Below are 16999 nucleotides of genomic sequence, written 5' to 3'. Positions count from 1 at the left end.
TCGAGTGCTGATTTTGAGTCGGAAAAGATCACAATTTCTTCCATTTGGTTTTTAGGAGTAGGGGAAGAGAGACAATAAGAAAGAGCCGCTTTAATAGCAATGAGTTTGCTGGTTAAGTTTGAGGTGGTCTGGCCAGGGTATTTTAAGTTTGACGTTGTTTCCTAAGGGATAAATGATGGAGATGCCTGCGCCATCTCTATTAGAGTCAATGTCAGAATAACCATCTGTGTAGATTAATACACTGTTTTCTTTGGCAAGTGTCTTTGCCTTTTTCTAATAAGATTTCAGCAGGTTCTTTTTTAAAACATGGTTTAAATAGGTAAGTATTGATTTTAGTACTCTTAGGAGGTCTAAATGGAAAGAGTGGTTCTTGAGTTACGTCCAAGGAAGAATGGGAAAGATGAATAGCTTCTCTGATATCCCTGTCTAACTGCAGCGTTGATGATATCTGGAGCCTTGATGTGCCTGTCCAAGCATCCATCGAAAGCTCTGTAAGCAATGTGGTCTTTATAGTGGCTTCTGATTTTATTTGTGAACATCAAAGTAGCAAATTTCCATCTGTTCTCAAGGGAAACAAGACCACTTTCGAGTTCAACCTTGGTGTTATTAGCAGACGACACTGCACCAATGATAATTTTGATGCTCTATATTGGACTGAATCTAAAATGTCTTTGGCAGAATCGGACGCATGTGCCCAAACAGGGCAGCAATACTCAAGTATTGGCCTGATGACAGCGAAATAGGTACTTTTTAATGTTGATGATCTTGATCCCCAGTTTGTGCCACAGAGTTTGCGGAGGATGTTCAATTTCTTTAGACCTTTATTTGCTGTGATTTTCAGATGTTTTGTAAATCTCAATTCTGGATCTAGAATCACTCCCAGGTATTTGGGATTTGCAAACAACAATAATGGAGTCCTCAATTCTTAAGACCGGTTGGAAGGTGCCATGATTTTTCCGATCAGTTGAAAAAACACAGTAGTTAGACTTATTGGGGTTAATAGCAAGTTTGAGATCTGTAACCCATGTTGCAGTGCCTTTCAGGCTAAGAGTCAGACATTTCTGGGAGGAATTGAGATCTTGATTTGTACACCAAATAGCAATATCGTCTGCATAGCAGGCGATCTTGGTATTCTTATGGATATAGGAATCGATTGTGTTCATGTAGAGGAGAAAGAGATGAGGGCTCAAGACCCTGTGGTACACCAGCCCATGTTTTTGAAGAAGTCATTTATCCATACGAGTGAATTTCCCTCGATGCCAGCCTCATAGGCAATGTGGATGAGTTTTTGTCGCCAAACTCGGTCAAAAGCAGAAGACAGGTCGAGAAAGACAGCAACCGTTTTTTCACCCCATAGTAAAATATTTATGTACTCAGTGTATTTTATAGATATATTAATGTCATACAAATTAAGAAAAATTACTACTTTAGTATGGTTGTAGGTACTCAAAACAGTGTACCGGAAGAGGCTATAATAGGCAAAAGTGTAGATAGCTTTAAAAGGGCCATTAATCTTCATTGAGAACTAATAAATCGCCTAGGGGGAACAGCCTAGTCAGAGTCTGCTGCTGATCATTGCATTTGTATTTGTATTGCAAGAACAGATTTCACTTCATGGCAACATTTCTTTTAATATGAAGTAGTTTTTCTTTTGAAATATAATTTTTAATGTTTTGCAACTTTAACCTTTAAAAACTTTTTGTTTCTACATTTTAATTTTATAAGTGCACTTATTATAAATGCTATTACAAAAATGCTAATGCTATTACATGCATTATAATTTATTTCAACACTCATTTGATTTATTAACACACTTACATAAACTTCAATTGATCTTATTTTTATTTTCACGTTAAAATACTTTACAATACATTGTTTATATACATATTTATGTATGCTATTTTTATAATAAAATATTAGTTGAATAGGAAAAAAATCTATATAATTATTTATTATTTTCAAACTTCAAAATTTTAACTCAAAACTTTTAGTTTACTGATGAAAACCCTGACTAGGATATCTACCCTTTAAAAAGGAGAATTACCCCAAATATTTCTTTCTAAATTACAGTATTGCTTCCTGTATTCCATTAGTTGGGTAAATAAAATTTGAGGAGCACTGCAACAAATTTGTCATTTTGAAGTGATGTATTACCTTGATAGGATATAAGTATTCCATGACAAAGATGGTACTCTTGAAGTATGACTCTTCATTGTTCTAATTTTCTTTTCTGCAGAAACATCCCACAATTGCACTTCAGCAGAACTTGTTCCGATAGCAAGAATATTACCCTCTGGTAACCAAGAAACTGAGGAAACATACTCATCTTGAGATGGCATGTCTAAAAGTTGCTGTATTTCACCCGAGCTCGCATTCCATAAAAATACTGTTCCACATAAAGCAACTGCTAGTATGTTAAGGGAACTCCAGTCAATCAAGTTTAAATCTAAGGAGGAGAAATCTCAATGAGAATAAAGAATAATATTTTTCAGCGAAATAAATATGAGCACAAATCAATTTAAAGACATGCAAATTTTGCCATCCATGATTGAAAGCTAAGTTTGTTTTGCAAGACTACGGTTCGAAAACACTTCTTACTAAGATGTGCTAAAAAGCTTTGAACCATTCAGGGTGGTCACGGTAATACAGACATATGACACACTGAAGGAAAAAAATACTGAAATACTACGGCGTCACGACATACTTTCATAAATAACATAAACAAACTGCTATAACCAGGGTAGATAATACCAGGGCGTATAAAAAAGCATGAACTTTTCAAAACAATAAAAAAGGATCTTAGGAATGTCGGTTATTAATTAATCAGATAGAATTTCTCACATGCAAAAAATAAATAAACATAGCTGCCAACCTCAAAATAAAAAAAAATAGGAGCACTTAAGGGAAAAAATAGGAGCAATGAGGGTTAAAATAGGAGCACCAAATCGTGGCCTGTGCTCAACCTTCCTTCTGTACCGTAAGCTTCTATAAGTTCTAAGCACCCTTAAAATGCGTTTCTGAATTTTCATGTTAGATTTTCAACATAACTACAATCAAGTATAAGATAAAAATATTTTACATTAAAAAAGCATCATTACGTAGGTACATATTGAAAATTAAAAAAAAAAAAAAAAAAACAAGATTAGTGTTTGATTTAATAAAACTGCAACCCTTTTTAAAAATATTCCTTTATACATATCCTACATGTATTGAAAATGCATAAGAACATATTGAAGATAAAAAAAAAACCCACGATTACTTCTTATACTTGGAAGTAAAGCAACTTCATAGTAAAGGTCAAGACTTGGAAATCTTCTAAGTGGCCAGTGGCCACTAGACTCCAAAAACTTAGGGGCCACAACTGTCACCAAGTTTTGAAACACAAACTGGAGGGGAGATGGGGCAGTTTTTACAACTTTCATGAAAAAAATAGATGAATAGGACTTCACACATTTTAAAATAGAGTCATTCAATACTTTTTTTGTACATGGAAAATTCAAGTTAAAATAGATTTCTGATTTATTTAAATAAATAAATAAATAAATGAGAAGTCAGCAGGAACCTTCATTTTAGATGAAATGGTTTCAGCTTATAACAAAGCCTCTGAGGCAATAAGGATCAAATACAGATAAAATTTCTCTTTCAAAAAAAAAAAAAAAACCATATTTTTTTGCCATTTGTTATTTTTAATAGTTTGCATTGAGACAAACAACCAATTCTGTTTTCGGAAACTTAGGCTATTAATAGTCTTGTCTACTTCCATGTTGCAAATGACCAAACATGGCAACAATGCAAAAAATTTAAGATGATAGATTTTTGAATTTGTTGCATTAAAAGTAATTATAAATAACTAATAATCCTTAAAAAAACTAAAATTTAGATAAAATAGACAGATAACATAATATTCTGAAGAATTTTTTTTTTTCATTTTTCAAGAAAAAAATTAAGAATTTTCCGAAAAAAAAAAGCCCATTTCGCATTATTTTCAATAGTTTGCATTGCAATAAACATCTTATTTCGATTTTGAAAACTTGGCCACTTTAAGAGTTTTGTGTACTTAAATCTCGCAAATGACCAAATATGGCGACTAAGTCAAAAATTTAGATATAAAATTTTGAATTTGTTGCATGAAAATAATTTAAAAATAAAAAATCCCCATGAAACTACAATTTAATTGAGAATCTTTAGCACATTCGTGTCCAAAGCAATAGGGATAAGATGAAATTTTAAATAGTATACTTGTTTTCATTTCTCAATAAAATTACTTAAAATAACCAAAAAAAAAAAACATTTTGCTGATTTTCATTAGTTTGCAGTTAAAAGAAACCCCCAATTCTGCTTTGTCTTTGAAAACGAAAGCACTTAAGCATCGTCTACTTCCATCTTCTGAATGACCAAACATGGCGGCTACGTTTTGCACGTAGCTGAAATGCTCAATGAAAAAACGATGTTCTCCGATCGATTAGCGCTCCCAATCAGTGTTTATCTTGACACTAATGCTTCCAGGGCATTAAATTGCCTCCTATTTTGTTGAGTTTGTGCACAATTCCTACCTTCCAGGATAGGGAAATTTCTTCTTTTCCCTCAGAAATCGAAAAGTGTACAAGCAAAGTCAAAAAACGGAGTTTTTTGGAATAAATCGGATTTTCGGAGTACGCAATAAAAATCGGAAAAACTCCGGGAAAAACTGAGCACTTGGCAGCTATGAATAAATAAAAACAATGATAATATTATGGGAAATGACAATTTATTTCAATTAAAAATCAAAATGGTTTAGCAACAAATTACATAGAACTGCTTGACTCTTTCTGAACAGCTTTAAAACATTTTATTACCAGCATCAATTACGGCTTGCCCCGCCTCAATGTCAATCATGCATTTACATTTGAGTCCTAATTTTTAATTTCGTATTCCCCTCATCTATCATTGCCTGAGCTGAATTAATGCTTTCCTTAAATCCTTTCAATTTTTTTCAAGAAGATTTGTTACATCATTTGATTTAGGTTTTATATTTTTTCTTCTTATTTCTTCCAGATTTTTTTCTCTTTCTGTTCCTTATATTTCAGGTGTGCTACTTTGTACAACTGGATCATTTTTTAAATTGACATCAACATCTACCACAGGGTGTTTTACCGAGTCTTATCACTTCGAGAGCAACCTATTGTGTCTAAATTCATGTTTGGCTTGTCACTAGTTACAATTCTTTTGTTAAGCCTCTCTCGTCGGAAGTTTGGACATGAAAGAAAGTCAGGATTGCCTTAACAAGTTTGGTCATATTAGGGTAGTGCAGTTTTTCATCCTTCTGGTAAAAGATGAAATTTCAATATTTATTGACAGATTATCTGCTACATTCTTACGAATACCTTCGTCATAGATGTACATTAGAGTGTATCCCAAAAAAAAAAAAAAAAAAAAAAAAAAAAATGTATTTTCAAGTTGCACACCCTCTTATATTTTCCCTTTTATGTCAAAACAGTAAAAATTTTCATATAATTTTAACAATACCAACCCGTGCAGACTTTCATATGAAATTATGAACCAACACTTATGTACTAGGCTGAATTGAGAATTTTTGTTTTAGGAAATTTGAAATTTCATGAAAACCTTGCCTCTATAGCCCCATATGTACCACAAAACATTCATCCAAATTAAAAAATATTAAGGTATACAGCAGGAGGCCTTTTTTCAAAAAATTGATTTTTTCTATTTATTTTTTAAAATAAATTATATACATTAATTTCTATTAAAACCAATTTCAAAAATTATTAGCAAACACATATTTAAATCAAAATTTGCAAATGAAAACCTCCCGTATTTTTGGGTACCTTGTGGGAGACTTAAATATTGCATAAGAGCCATTTATTGTTTATATTTTTCAGCTTTATAATTTCTGAAAAATTACCTTATGTTTTTAAAAAAATATATATAAAGAAAAATATTAGGTTTTGAAGAAAATTATGAATTTCAGGCCAAGGGCAGGATACTTTAATATTTTTTAACTTGAATAAATGTTTTTGTGGTACTTTTGGGGCTATCAAGGGAACGTTTTATCAACATGAAACTTCAAATCTTTTATTGGATCTAACTCAAGTAAATCTTCAGTTCTTTCTTCAAGAGCTTCTTTTTTGATGAAGCAGGGTATAACGTTCAATGAAAGGTCACATAACTCGTTATGCATAAGGTGTAGAATTTCTCTGGGGGTACCAAAAAATATAGGATTTTTTTTGGGAAATATAGGATTTATAGGAAATATAGGATGTCTTTGATATGTTTATTCATGACTAAAAAGATTAACAAAACTAATCTATCCTATTCTAAAAACTACTGAAAAATTTATTTCAACTTCAAGCATTACTACACCAAAAAACTATGAGATAAAACAAATTTTAATATAGATGCATATTACTCAAATCAAATTTAGTAAAGATGATAGAAAATAGGGAGAAATAAACAAGTCTTATATGAGATAAAAATCAAATTAGAGTTAAATGGATTTTTTAATTTAAACTGATTTTAAAAGAGTTCAATCACAGTTTATATATGGAGCTGGTACGTAAACATGGGCAGTAAAAATTTGTAAATTTAATCTTATTTGTAAGCCATACAAATTATTTTTCCTAAGTATTTTGTTCCAAGTGTCATCATCCACTTCTGAAGCATAGGATTGGAATCCACCCAACACGATCGAAATTTGTTCTTTTTCCAAAATCTTTATCAAATGTACATTCTTTTTTGCAAGAAATTCAAAAAAAGATGAGCAATAAAATTCAAAATTGTTGCAAGAGCATGTTCAATGCACAACTAAAATCATAACACAACAATAATCACTTTGTTTACTTTTTTCTCGAAAGGATCTATTTCCCCACTTAGATCGTATTCGCTTTTGACCAATCGCAGCACAGGATTACGCAGCGTGCTCTAACCACTCGAACTGCCTGTTGGTTAAGTAGAGAATGAGCTGATGTGGAGTAGGCATCACTATACCGATTTGAATCAAGTTAAACGAATCACAGCGCAGGAAAACGCTGCACTTGTTGGTTAAGTAGCTGCATGCACGGAAAGGATTTTTCTTCAAGGGGAAAAAAATACGGATTTTCACCAAAACGAAGTTTTTGTTTTTCAAAATAACCGAAAATACAGAATTCTGTCAAGATACAGAAAAATCACATGTCTGGTAATAGCGAAATCACTTTTGCCGACTTTATCTTGTGCAACTAAAATTTTCCCTGATTTCTACTTACAAAGAATCACATGTAAATGAGATAAAATACTTCACCAAAGTTGTAATTAAAGCAATGTTTATACCAATCAATCAATACAGATAATTAAAAAAAAGAAAGTTTTAGGAGCATTCTTAAAAGTTATTTCACATAGTAATTGGTTTAGACTGTATGGAGTTTTATTTGAAACATTTTGTACTGTAACATTAAACACTTCATAAGCAAGTCTTTTCTTTCACAGCCGAAATCTTAATTACTGGATTTTGAAAACTTATTAAAATTACTCACAATAATCATCCAATATTTCTGGAGCATCAAGGATTCTATCAGGAGTCTGAGGTATATGGCGGGTGGCTTTCTTTGTTGAACCAGGGTTTTTCGAAGAACTATACAGGACTTTCAACCCATTAGCATGACCTAGGAAGTAAAATTTAAGCACTGTATGCTTTAAATAATACTTTGATAGTACTTATACTGTAACTAACATTAGTATTAAAATTGGCTTTAAAAATATTTCGTAAATGAGCCTTTTGATAACTATACATGAAAAATCAGCTCAGTAAGTTTAAACCTAAATATTCATCTTGAATTACCTTTTCTTAGTTAAAAACTTTTATTCCTATATTTGTGCAAATTATATTATATCCCTCACTTTTTGAGCAGTCACTAGTAAATGAATTTAGTTAGGCCTTTTTATGTTTTTGTAGTGGCTCACTTTATGTGTCAAGACTCTTTCGTTCACATGGAATTTGGTTTGAAAATAAAACAAAAGATGAGAATTTGAGTAATGAATAAAAATAGTGCTCTTGCATGTAGTGTATATTTTCTTCTAAAAAAACCTTCAAAGCAGAATACTTGACGATGTTCTGCAACATAAAATCATTTGACCAAAATTGTTCTGCAAGTACTTCAAGCGTCGTATACACAAGCATCCAACGTGACCTTTTCCACAATGAGAGCCCTAAATTAAAACCGTTTCATACAAGAGTAAAACTTCGCTGTTGCTATGCATTTCAGTGGAACCTAAACCGATTGAGATTATCTAAAAATATTTTATATGTTTTCTAAAATGCATAGAAAGTACAAAAGTACAAAATTTTATAAAAATCCAAACCTAGTTGTTAAGCGAGGTTTTTTTGGTTAATTTTACATGGCATGAAGGAGCAATTAAAATAATGTTACTAAAAAAATAAATTACTAAAATAACAAATAAAAAGAGTCAAGTTAGGGTAGATTAATAGTAAAACACTTCAAAACTTTCTAAATAATTGAAATATTTTCATGATGCAAAAAGATTAAAATCGCGAACAAGGCACATAATTTTCAGCGATTGACGTGTTTTAATGTTGGCATGTTTCCAAAACATATGTTTATGGAGGAAATTGCAGTGGATGAAGATCGATTGGGGGAAATTAGGAAAAGGGGAACCAAAAACGCTAGAAAAATTAGAATCTTTTCAGATTTAGAATATGAAATTTCTGTAGAAACTGCAGATTCGTCTTCCAACTCAAGATAGAATTTTGCGCAAAATCTGTAAACTTCTTTAAGTTCAAAGCAAATCTAAAGTTCCTGCAAATGACCTTTCAAATTCAACAATTTTCACAAGCTTTACGCCAAACTCTCGTAATTTGCGAGAATTTTGGATTTTCTTCTAATTTAAAGAAATCTGCAGAACTTCTGCAAAATTCTATCTTGAGTTGGAAGATATTTGCAGAAAAACTGCAGTTTCTGCAGAAATTTCACAGAAATCTGTAGAAAATTTGTCTGAGTTTTCCCCACACATTTGAACAGAATTGTTCTGCAGCTCAGGCATCTGTTCTGCAAAGTACGTTGCAAATTTAGTAGTATTCTGCTTTGGGAAAAAACTCTGTACAACAGTTAGCACAAATATTTAGATTAATTTATTAGCTACTTGTTTAAGGTCATACAAATAAAATGCACGAAAAGAATGTGGAACGAGCCAGACACTTCTAATCCATTCAATTATCTTATTAATAATATTAGTGTCCATGGGTGTCTATTCAAAAAATAACTTAAAGAAAGAAGAGGGGAAAAAATACACACATAAGAATAATAAGCACTTACAAGGGATCTCATAAATTCATTTTCAAATATAAGGACTAATTTGTACCTAGAAGGACTGCTATGCACCCTGACTGTTAATTATTTGGTACTTAGTAGAGTCGAATTTTTTTTCGGTATAACACTAGCTAATGAATGTCGATTTGGTTTGTAAAAGTTGGTAAAATGCTTTCAGGAGTGAAATATAATTTACTAGCTGCATTGCCCGTCTTCGCATGGTCTACCTTGAAAATAAAAATTGCGTCAAGTGACGTATATTCAACAATCAGGCTTAAATAAATAAACCTCACGCAAAATTTCTCTCCCAAATAATGACGATAGATATTAAAATACTTTTAAGGAATTAAATCAAGAAAGATGGATTTAAAAAGCATAACTATAGAAACACAAAAGAAAATAAGCTCAAGGAAGTAAAATGTGAAAGAAAAAGGTTAACAATTTGAAGGGAAATGAATTTTTTGAACTTGATTTAAAAAGAATTGTAACTTTTTTCCCTTTGGAGTTAGAAGCTTACTTTTTCAACCAAAGGTAGAGTTAGATCTGGAGTAAAAAATGTCACTTTTTCCAATGGTGTCAAAAAGAAAACTGTGGAACAATTCCTTCACTTTTTATTGATTTATTTAATGATGAAAGTAGTGGCTAAATTTCAGCTAAGCCTAAAAAAATTCGAGTTAAAAATTCAAATAATTCCCGCCGTAATCAAGTTGGAGTATTGAAACAAATTGCTTAGAATGCAGAAAATTCTACCCTTTCCAAAGCTATGCAATACTAATGCGTGCAAGCAAATTTTCACCCCCATATTTGGGAATTTATGTGAAAATTGGGCCTAAATTGGAGTAAAAAAAGAACTGCTCATTGAATTTTTTTCTAAATGGTATGCAAATCTTTCTGGTGCTAAAAGAAAGATACTGTTAAAATTTCAGCGAAATCAGCTAGATAGTTCTCTAATTTTGCGCGTTCACACAAACAGACGCTTTTGGAGACGCATTTTATACTATGTAGAGGTAGAGATAATGGAATAGTATCTAAATAAAACATTCAAGAGTTACCTGTTGGAGCTTGTGGAGCTTTATTTTGATATGCAAGAATTCGGAAGTTTGAAATATCTCCATTGAGATTTTCGCTCATCGTCTTTTTATAGTGAGATGACTTTGGACTCAAGTTTTCTTCTCCTTCTCCACCATTTTTAGATAACTATATGCAAACATAGTATAACACATAATACAGGTAACAAAAATAAGTGAAGCAATTCAAAAGTATAAATCAAAACCAACATGGGGAAAATGCACAAAAATGTTCCTTATCCATGTATGGTTTTTGCCAATTTTAATTTAAAAAAAAATACAACTCATTTTTGTTTTAAATAGACTAAACCTGCAAGGTAACTGAAAATGGTTACAATTTTTATTTTATGGAGTTAAAATTACATAATGCAACAGAGTTGAAATATAACAAATGAATAGAAAAAGTAATCTAAAATCTTTATAATCTTTTGAATAAATATTTTGAATATGAATATTGAATACACGAAATGAAAGTGACATATGAATAAAAGGGAGAGAGAAAAGGGTTAACCTCACAGAAAGGCAATTAAAAGAACAAAATACAGACTGAGTCAATGTAAAAGGATTATTTGTGACAATATCAAGTCATCAAAGTAAAGAACAATGACATAATATTATTGAAAGTCAACATAAGTAAAAATTAATACAAACATGGCAAGAAAATAATGAAACCTGGAACAACATTATAGTTTGTTAACTACTGAGATATGAAGATTGACAGTTAATGCTAATTATATGTATTCATTCACTGTCATCCACTTTGTCTACTAAAGTTGAAACTTCCATGAAATTGTTAGATCCCTTACAAAGGATTAGGCAGTTATTGTAACAATTTAATTCTTTTGAAAGATTCTTTTTTTGAATTTCTTTGCTCCATAGAAAAAAAAAACACTATAAAAGTCTTTCAAAAAATTTTTCGAGCATTGGTCCTTCTCATAATTTTTTCTCCCTCGAGATTTTACTTATTTTTACTCTGATCCGACGTTTCAGTTTTGATGGCGGGGATGGCGCCAGCTGTACTCGATAAATTTCCAAATTTCTTAAGCAGCAATATATTATTAATTTTTTTTTTGTCATTCAGTAGAAAAAAATAGCTCAATAACTTTTTGAGACACACTAAAGGAGGATAAATACGAATGCCTAGGGAGGTAAAATCCTTACAATGTAAAAAATAAAATTAAAACTAGGAGGCATTGTACAGCCATAGAATTAATGTGTACAGTAAAAAAAAAAAAAATGGAAAGTCATTTTTGAAAAAAATGATTAGGTTAAGTACTTGAGGATTTTTACTGAGCATTATAAATGAAATAATTAATCATGATAGATATCCTTATAATTGAGAATCAAATTTATAAGCCGGGATATTTAAAACAGAAAACGCATGAATTAATATTATCAGGGTTACCAACCTTGGAGAAACAATTTGAGGAGCATCTTTGGTGATTTTGAGGAACAGTTTAAAATTTTGCAGAGCAGGTGTGTATTATGTATAAAAATCAATAAAAATAACAAACCACTTATCTAAAATCGCTTTTTAGCTTCAATAAATCACTTTAAGCACAAGTGTCAAAATACTTATTTTTAAATTAATAAAACAGCTTTAAACACTATTTCAATCTTTGAGTATAAACATCTTTAATTTCCCATATTTACATGTTTGTTATGATAAAATAGCAAAATTTGAGCTTGAAAACTTTTGGCCGGGAAATGTGGAGCAAATGAATTTCATCGCAGAGCCGCTGAGTTTTGCCGTTTTTTGCGGAGCAGTTGGCAACTCTGTATGATGTAAAAAATTTACAATGAGTAAGGCTTAATAAACTAAAGAGTAAATAAATATACCATGTAATGTCCTAATTCGAATTGCATAGCACTTCTGTTGGGAATAAATCTGTCTCCTTGGGGATGTAAAGGGCTTTTTGAAGTACTGTTATTTCTTCCAGGAGTTAGCCTCTTTACCCAGTCATCTGCAATTCAAAAATTAAAAAACAGCATTAATGGGGAAAAAATCATGAGGACACCAGTTTTTATGAAAAAATACCATGTTTTTCAATAACTCAAAAGAAATGGGTGTGTTCATTCTTTTATATGTGTTAGAAGTAATACTTCTTAAATCCAATTTTTAAAATGAGTATTTAGTTATTTCTCAAAGAATTCTTAGAGACTTTCTTACCGAGTATGAAGCATGGTAAATGGTAAATGTAGATTGACATTCAAATCTTTGACATTTTTTGTTGGTGTCTGCAGTACTGTGGTTGTAAAATAATGTTTGAGGGAGGACTCGCCAAAAGAAAACGTCGTTTGAAACAAATTTACATTATGGTGTGGCGGCCAGTATTGCCAAGCCACTCACTATTTTCGGGAGAAGTTTTCTAATCTCGTTTCTGTCAACGCTGCCGTCGTCGCAGATGTTTTGATTCCGGCTTGAACAGTTGTCATGTCATGCGTTGACTGGCACAGCCAACCTATGTAAATAATAATAAAACTAAATGATTATCTCGTATTTACCGACTCGCCTTGTGAATCTGCACCCATCGCACAAAATATTTCAATAAAAAATAAAATTTTTAAAAGGCGGTACAATTTAATATCCAAATGCCTTCCTTTTTTTCAGCTGCATATTTTAGGTAAAAATTACCAGTTTATGTTAAATAGAGATAAATAGAGTATATTTATTGCTATTTAACATTATGAATTATTTTCCGATTAATGTGTAATATTTAAATGACTTTAATATCTAGGTAAATTTAATGTGCAGTCATAGGACTTGAGAAAATCCAAAAAGAAACAAAAATTAAAATCTCCTGATTTTCACTCAAATTAAAATAACTCTTAATATGATATTAGTTGCACTATATATTTAATTTAATATCAAATATTTAAATTTGCTTACTGTTCTGGGGCAGGATATTTAAATATTCGGTTTTGTCTGGCAAATAGGCAGTATACCGAATACAAACCAAATACAGTCGGACCTCTATATATCGAAGTAGCAAATTGCCGGAAAAAAAATCGATATAGAAATCTTATTTTATGATAAAAATCTTCTAAAACATTAATAATTAAGGTTAATTTTTGGGTATGAAACCCTATTTCTAATTTATACGAGCATCGGATTAAATGAAAATTAATAATTAAAAAAATTAACAGAAATTACATTTTTGCGCTTTCATACACCTTCATTCTTTGGCAATTCAACTTGATCTGCAACATAAGGGGGAGTTTCGTTTTGAAAATTTAATCGAAAGAAAATTAAAAAATCATTCTACCTAACTTGAATGATTTTTACTGAAGCTAAAATGACTAGGAATGATAATCAACAGAGAAAAGGCATAACTTGAAACTGATTTGATAGTGCTACTGGTTAAAATAAAGATTTGAAATAAACTTGAGGGAATTTAAGAACTCCAGAATGGAACAACGACGTATCTTCACACCTCTTAACCCCAGATTCCTTATGAGTTTCATAGCAACCTTTAGTGAACATAATTTTCTCCTGTAACCTTCAGTTTTCATGAGACAAACAGTTAAAAGTGGAAAAAAAAAAAATCTACGAATGTCCCAAATTTTTTTTCGATATATAGAAATAGTTTTTTCTATGTAATGAACATAGAAATTTGCTAGGATTTCGATATATAGAAAATTTTGATATATGGAGGTTCGACTGTATTTAGAACATCTTTAGTGAAATACAGTTTTTTCAGAAAATAACAGAAACTCCTGCTGCCTCAAAATTTTTCATTCCTAGTACAGTAGCAAACTCCATCAGTTCAGAAGGAAATAAGCAGTCAAAATAATGAACCTGACCTGAACATTGCATGGACACAAGGTAACAAATATGTTTATTTCAACATTACAAACCTTTTTTGGGACTAGCATTAGGCTTTGAGACACTCTTATTCACTGATAAGTTCATCAAAGTTGAATTATTACCACAGGAGCTCATGGATAAATCAGGAGATTTTTCCATAGCCTTTCTTTGCCATCTTGGAATTGGTCCTTTGCTTAAAGGAACGTCTAAACTTAAAGCTTTACTAAGTTCATTTTCTAGATTGAAGTTAGCCATAGTGGTACTCAAAACTAAAAGATGGAAAATAAACATAAGACACAAATAAGTTATAGATTTACAACATAAGTAAGACAGAGAAAAGATATTGAAACTAACAGTGACACAGTGGGAAATTTTTCATGAGGGTTTCATAAATTTTTGGAAATAAAAGGCTGGAAAGTGTAACTTTAGGCCCTTGCATGTGTGTTTATACATATAATTTTGTTGCTTCATGGGAGGGAGTAAACATATTCAGATTTGAAAAAATCATCTGTTGAAACCCCTTCCTTTTGTGTAACATGAGATGAATTATTGTACTTTTCTGCTTGCAATTGGGAATTTGTGCAAACTAAGAAATAAGTATAAGGGTTAAAGTAAGCAGACAATATTATGTAGCATCAAAACTCTAAAGATTTTGTACCAAACTAGTAAAAAAAAGTTGAAATCCAATTCTTTCTACATATTTACTGTCTGCCTCTTGGTTGTTGATTGGAAAGAGGTTTGCCAGACCTAGATAAAAAACTGCATGCTAAATTACGATTTTCAAAACATTTTCTGCAAAAAAAAAAAAAAAAAAAAAACCCACTGGCTTCCAAATCCCATATTGCCACCTACAAAAATTATAAAGTTATATATAAGAGTCGAGCGTTGTTACGCAATTCCATTATCTTTTTCAAAAAAATTATAATTACTTTCTTTTGATTATTAACTGAAGGAACCCACAAAACTGACAAAGGAACAGATGTCAACCCATGAAGAAATTAATTTTAAAAATAAATTTCCGACCTGGAGATTTTACAGCCTTGGTGGTTTAGAAATTCAAAGGAAGTAAATCCACTTCAGGGGTATACTTTTCATGGGCTTTTGAATGAGCCTGAAATTAAGACAATCTTATAATTATTTCGAGTAGAAAGAGCCATTTAACGCCACTTTCGGGTCCTGAAATGAAAATTCACACAATTTGGAAATCTTTTGGCATTTGAAACTCCCACGTTCCTTCTGAGGTGCCCAAGTACCTCCCTGCCAAATTTGCTCATGTAGACTGTAGATTTGTGTAGAGAACATTCTTATTTAGATTGTACTTTTAAAATTAAAGAAAATTACTAAAGTATTTAATTTTGTTTACTGTTGTAACCTATTGAAGTGGAAAGTATGAGGAATCAAAGATAAAATTTTACAAAACAATTTGGACAACATTTTAGGTAATAAAATAAAATCACATCAGATGTCACCTTCATGTGACATAGGATGATTTTAATGGGCTTACATGAAATTCTAAGGATTTTTTTTTCTTTCCCATAGCTCCTACTCGAGAACCTTGTCATTATGTGACACAGGGTATGCTTGAATAGAGTAATCGGTAAACCAGTGACTAACCAGGTGCATTTTATGAGAGCTACTGGTTAGCTGATCATATGAAAATGTTCTATGGACATTCACCACTGATGTCACCAAATCAACCAACCTATTGCTCTATTTGGACATACCCATAGAGGTGCATCAAACTCAACACTCAATACAAATTTCAATGGCACAAACTGTACAATGACCACAACTGTTTTGCAATTTCTTCCACAATAGTGTATGCAATTTTAGTGTATGTAATTTTGCCATTCCTTCTGTGGCTAATTGGCTTTAATATTCTTCAGGTGTGCTCACGAGAACGAGGGTCCATTGGAATCCAAAGTTTTGCGATGGGGGGCGAGGGCGTTATTCCACAGCATTTGAAGGTGGTGCGCTATCGCTTTTGAGCGGTATGGGCAACCCTGCATTCGTCATATTTGAAAAGCTTTTCAAGAAACAAGTTTTGAAAATTCCGCGATATGTTTAAACAAAAATACATAAGTTAGATAATAAACTTTAAATGCGATGACATAATTACGAAATTCCTAATATATAACATCTCAAGCTTTCATAGACATAGCAAACTAGTGCGGCAACTACTACATATTTACTTAAAAATTGCTGAACGGGCATTAAAATATTGCTCTCAAAATCAGCCACTTACATTTTCAGATTAATTACATTCAAGTTGAATTTATTTTGAGAACCAATAAGTATTTCTTTTGCATGTTACTAAAGCAGCAAAGCAAGAAATTTTAAATATTGGCGGTTGAGTTGTTTTGGTTTTGATTGATGTTCTTCTTCACTTCTCCGTGCTTGAAAGCATACTGTTTAAATCTCAATAAATCAAAAATTGCGATACATATGCTTTAACCAGACTCATATACTTATCTTTTGTTTGAAAACAGCAATATCTCAGCTGACAGGCTTCTTATTATGCTTAAAAAAAATTTAATAGCACTTTGTATTTGTTAACTGTAAAGTAAACTGTAAAATTTAAACGTACGAAGTGGCTATTGCGCCTTATATTTTAAGGTCCAATAGCACTCGCTATTGCGCCTGTATCGCATATATACATGTTTTATCGTATCGTAATCGATATGTATGACGTCGTAGAACCATTTTGAAAGTTCCTGACTGTTGGACGTATGTATGTAGCGTGTGTGCAATTAATTAAATTAATAAGAGTATTAATTGTACAAAAATTCGTTTAAGTTCGAGCTGCAAAGAAGATTGTGAATTGG

The 16999-nt window shown here is 31.5% G+C and overlaps 1 protein-coding gene across 1 annotated transcript in view; it reads right to left on the bottom strand.

Moving 5' to 3' along the window:
* LOC129217530 (cell division cycle protein 20 homolog) overlaps positions 1–16522 on the bottom strand; it is a 41755-nt gene extending 25233 nt beyond the window's left edge. Inside the window, exons 1-6 of the mRNA XM_054851846.1 lie at positions 16420–16522; positions 14225–14443; positions 12206–12330; positions 10352–10496; positions 7509–7637; positions 2155–2446 (exon numbers count right to left, since the gene is read on the bottom strand). Of these exons, the coding sequence (XP_054707821.1) occupies positions 2155–2446; positions 7509–7637; positions 10352–10496; positions 12206–12330; positions 14225–14429 (896 nt within the window). The 5' untranslated portion in view covers positions 14430–14443; positions 16420–16522. The remainder of the gene's footprint in view (positions 1–2154; positions 2447–7508; positions 7638–10351; positions 10497–12205; positions 12331–14224; positions 14444–16419) is intronic.
* Between the last annotated feature and the right edge of the window lie 477 nt (positions 16523–16999).

Source organism: Uloborus diversus, chromosome 2, assembly GCF_026930045.1.
Source record: "Uloborus diversus isolate 005 chromosome 2, Udiv.v.3.1, whole genome shotgun sequence".
In the NCBI taxonomy this organism is placed as follows: domain Eukaryota; kingdom Metazoa; phylum Arthropoda; class Arachnida; order Araneae; family Uloboridae; genus Uloborus; species Uloborus diversus.
Note: the sequence above shows the minus strand (reverse complement) of the source record. Positions and strands in the feature narration are given on the sequence as shown.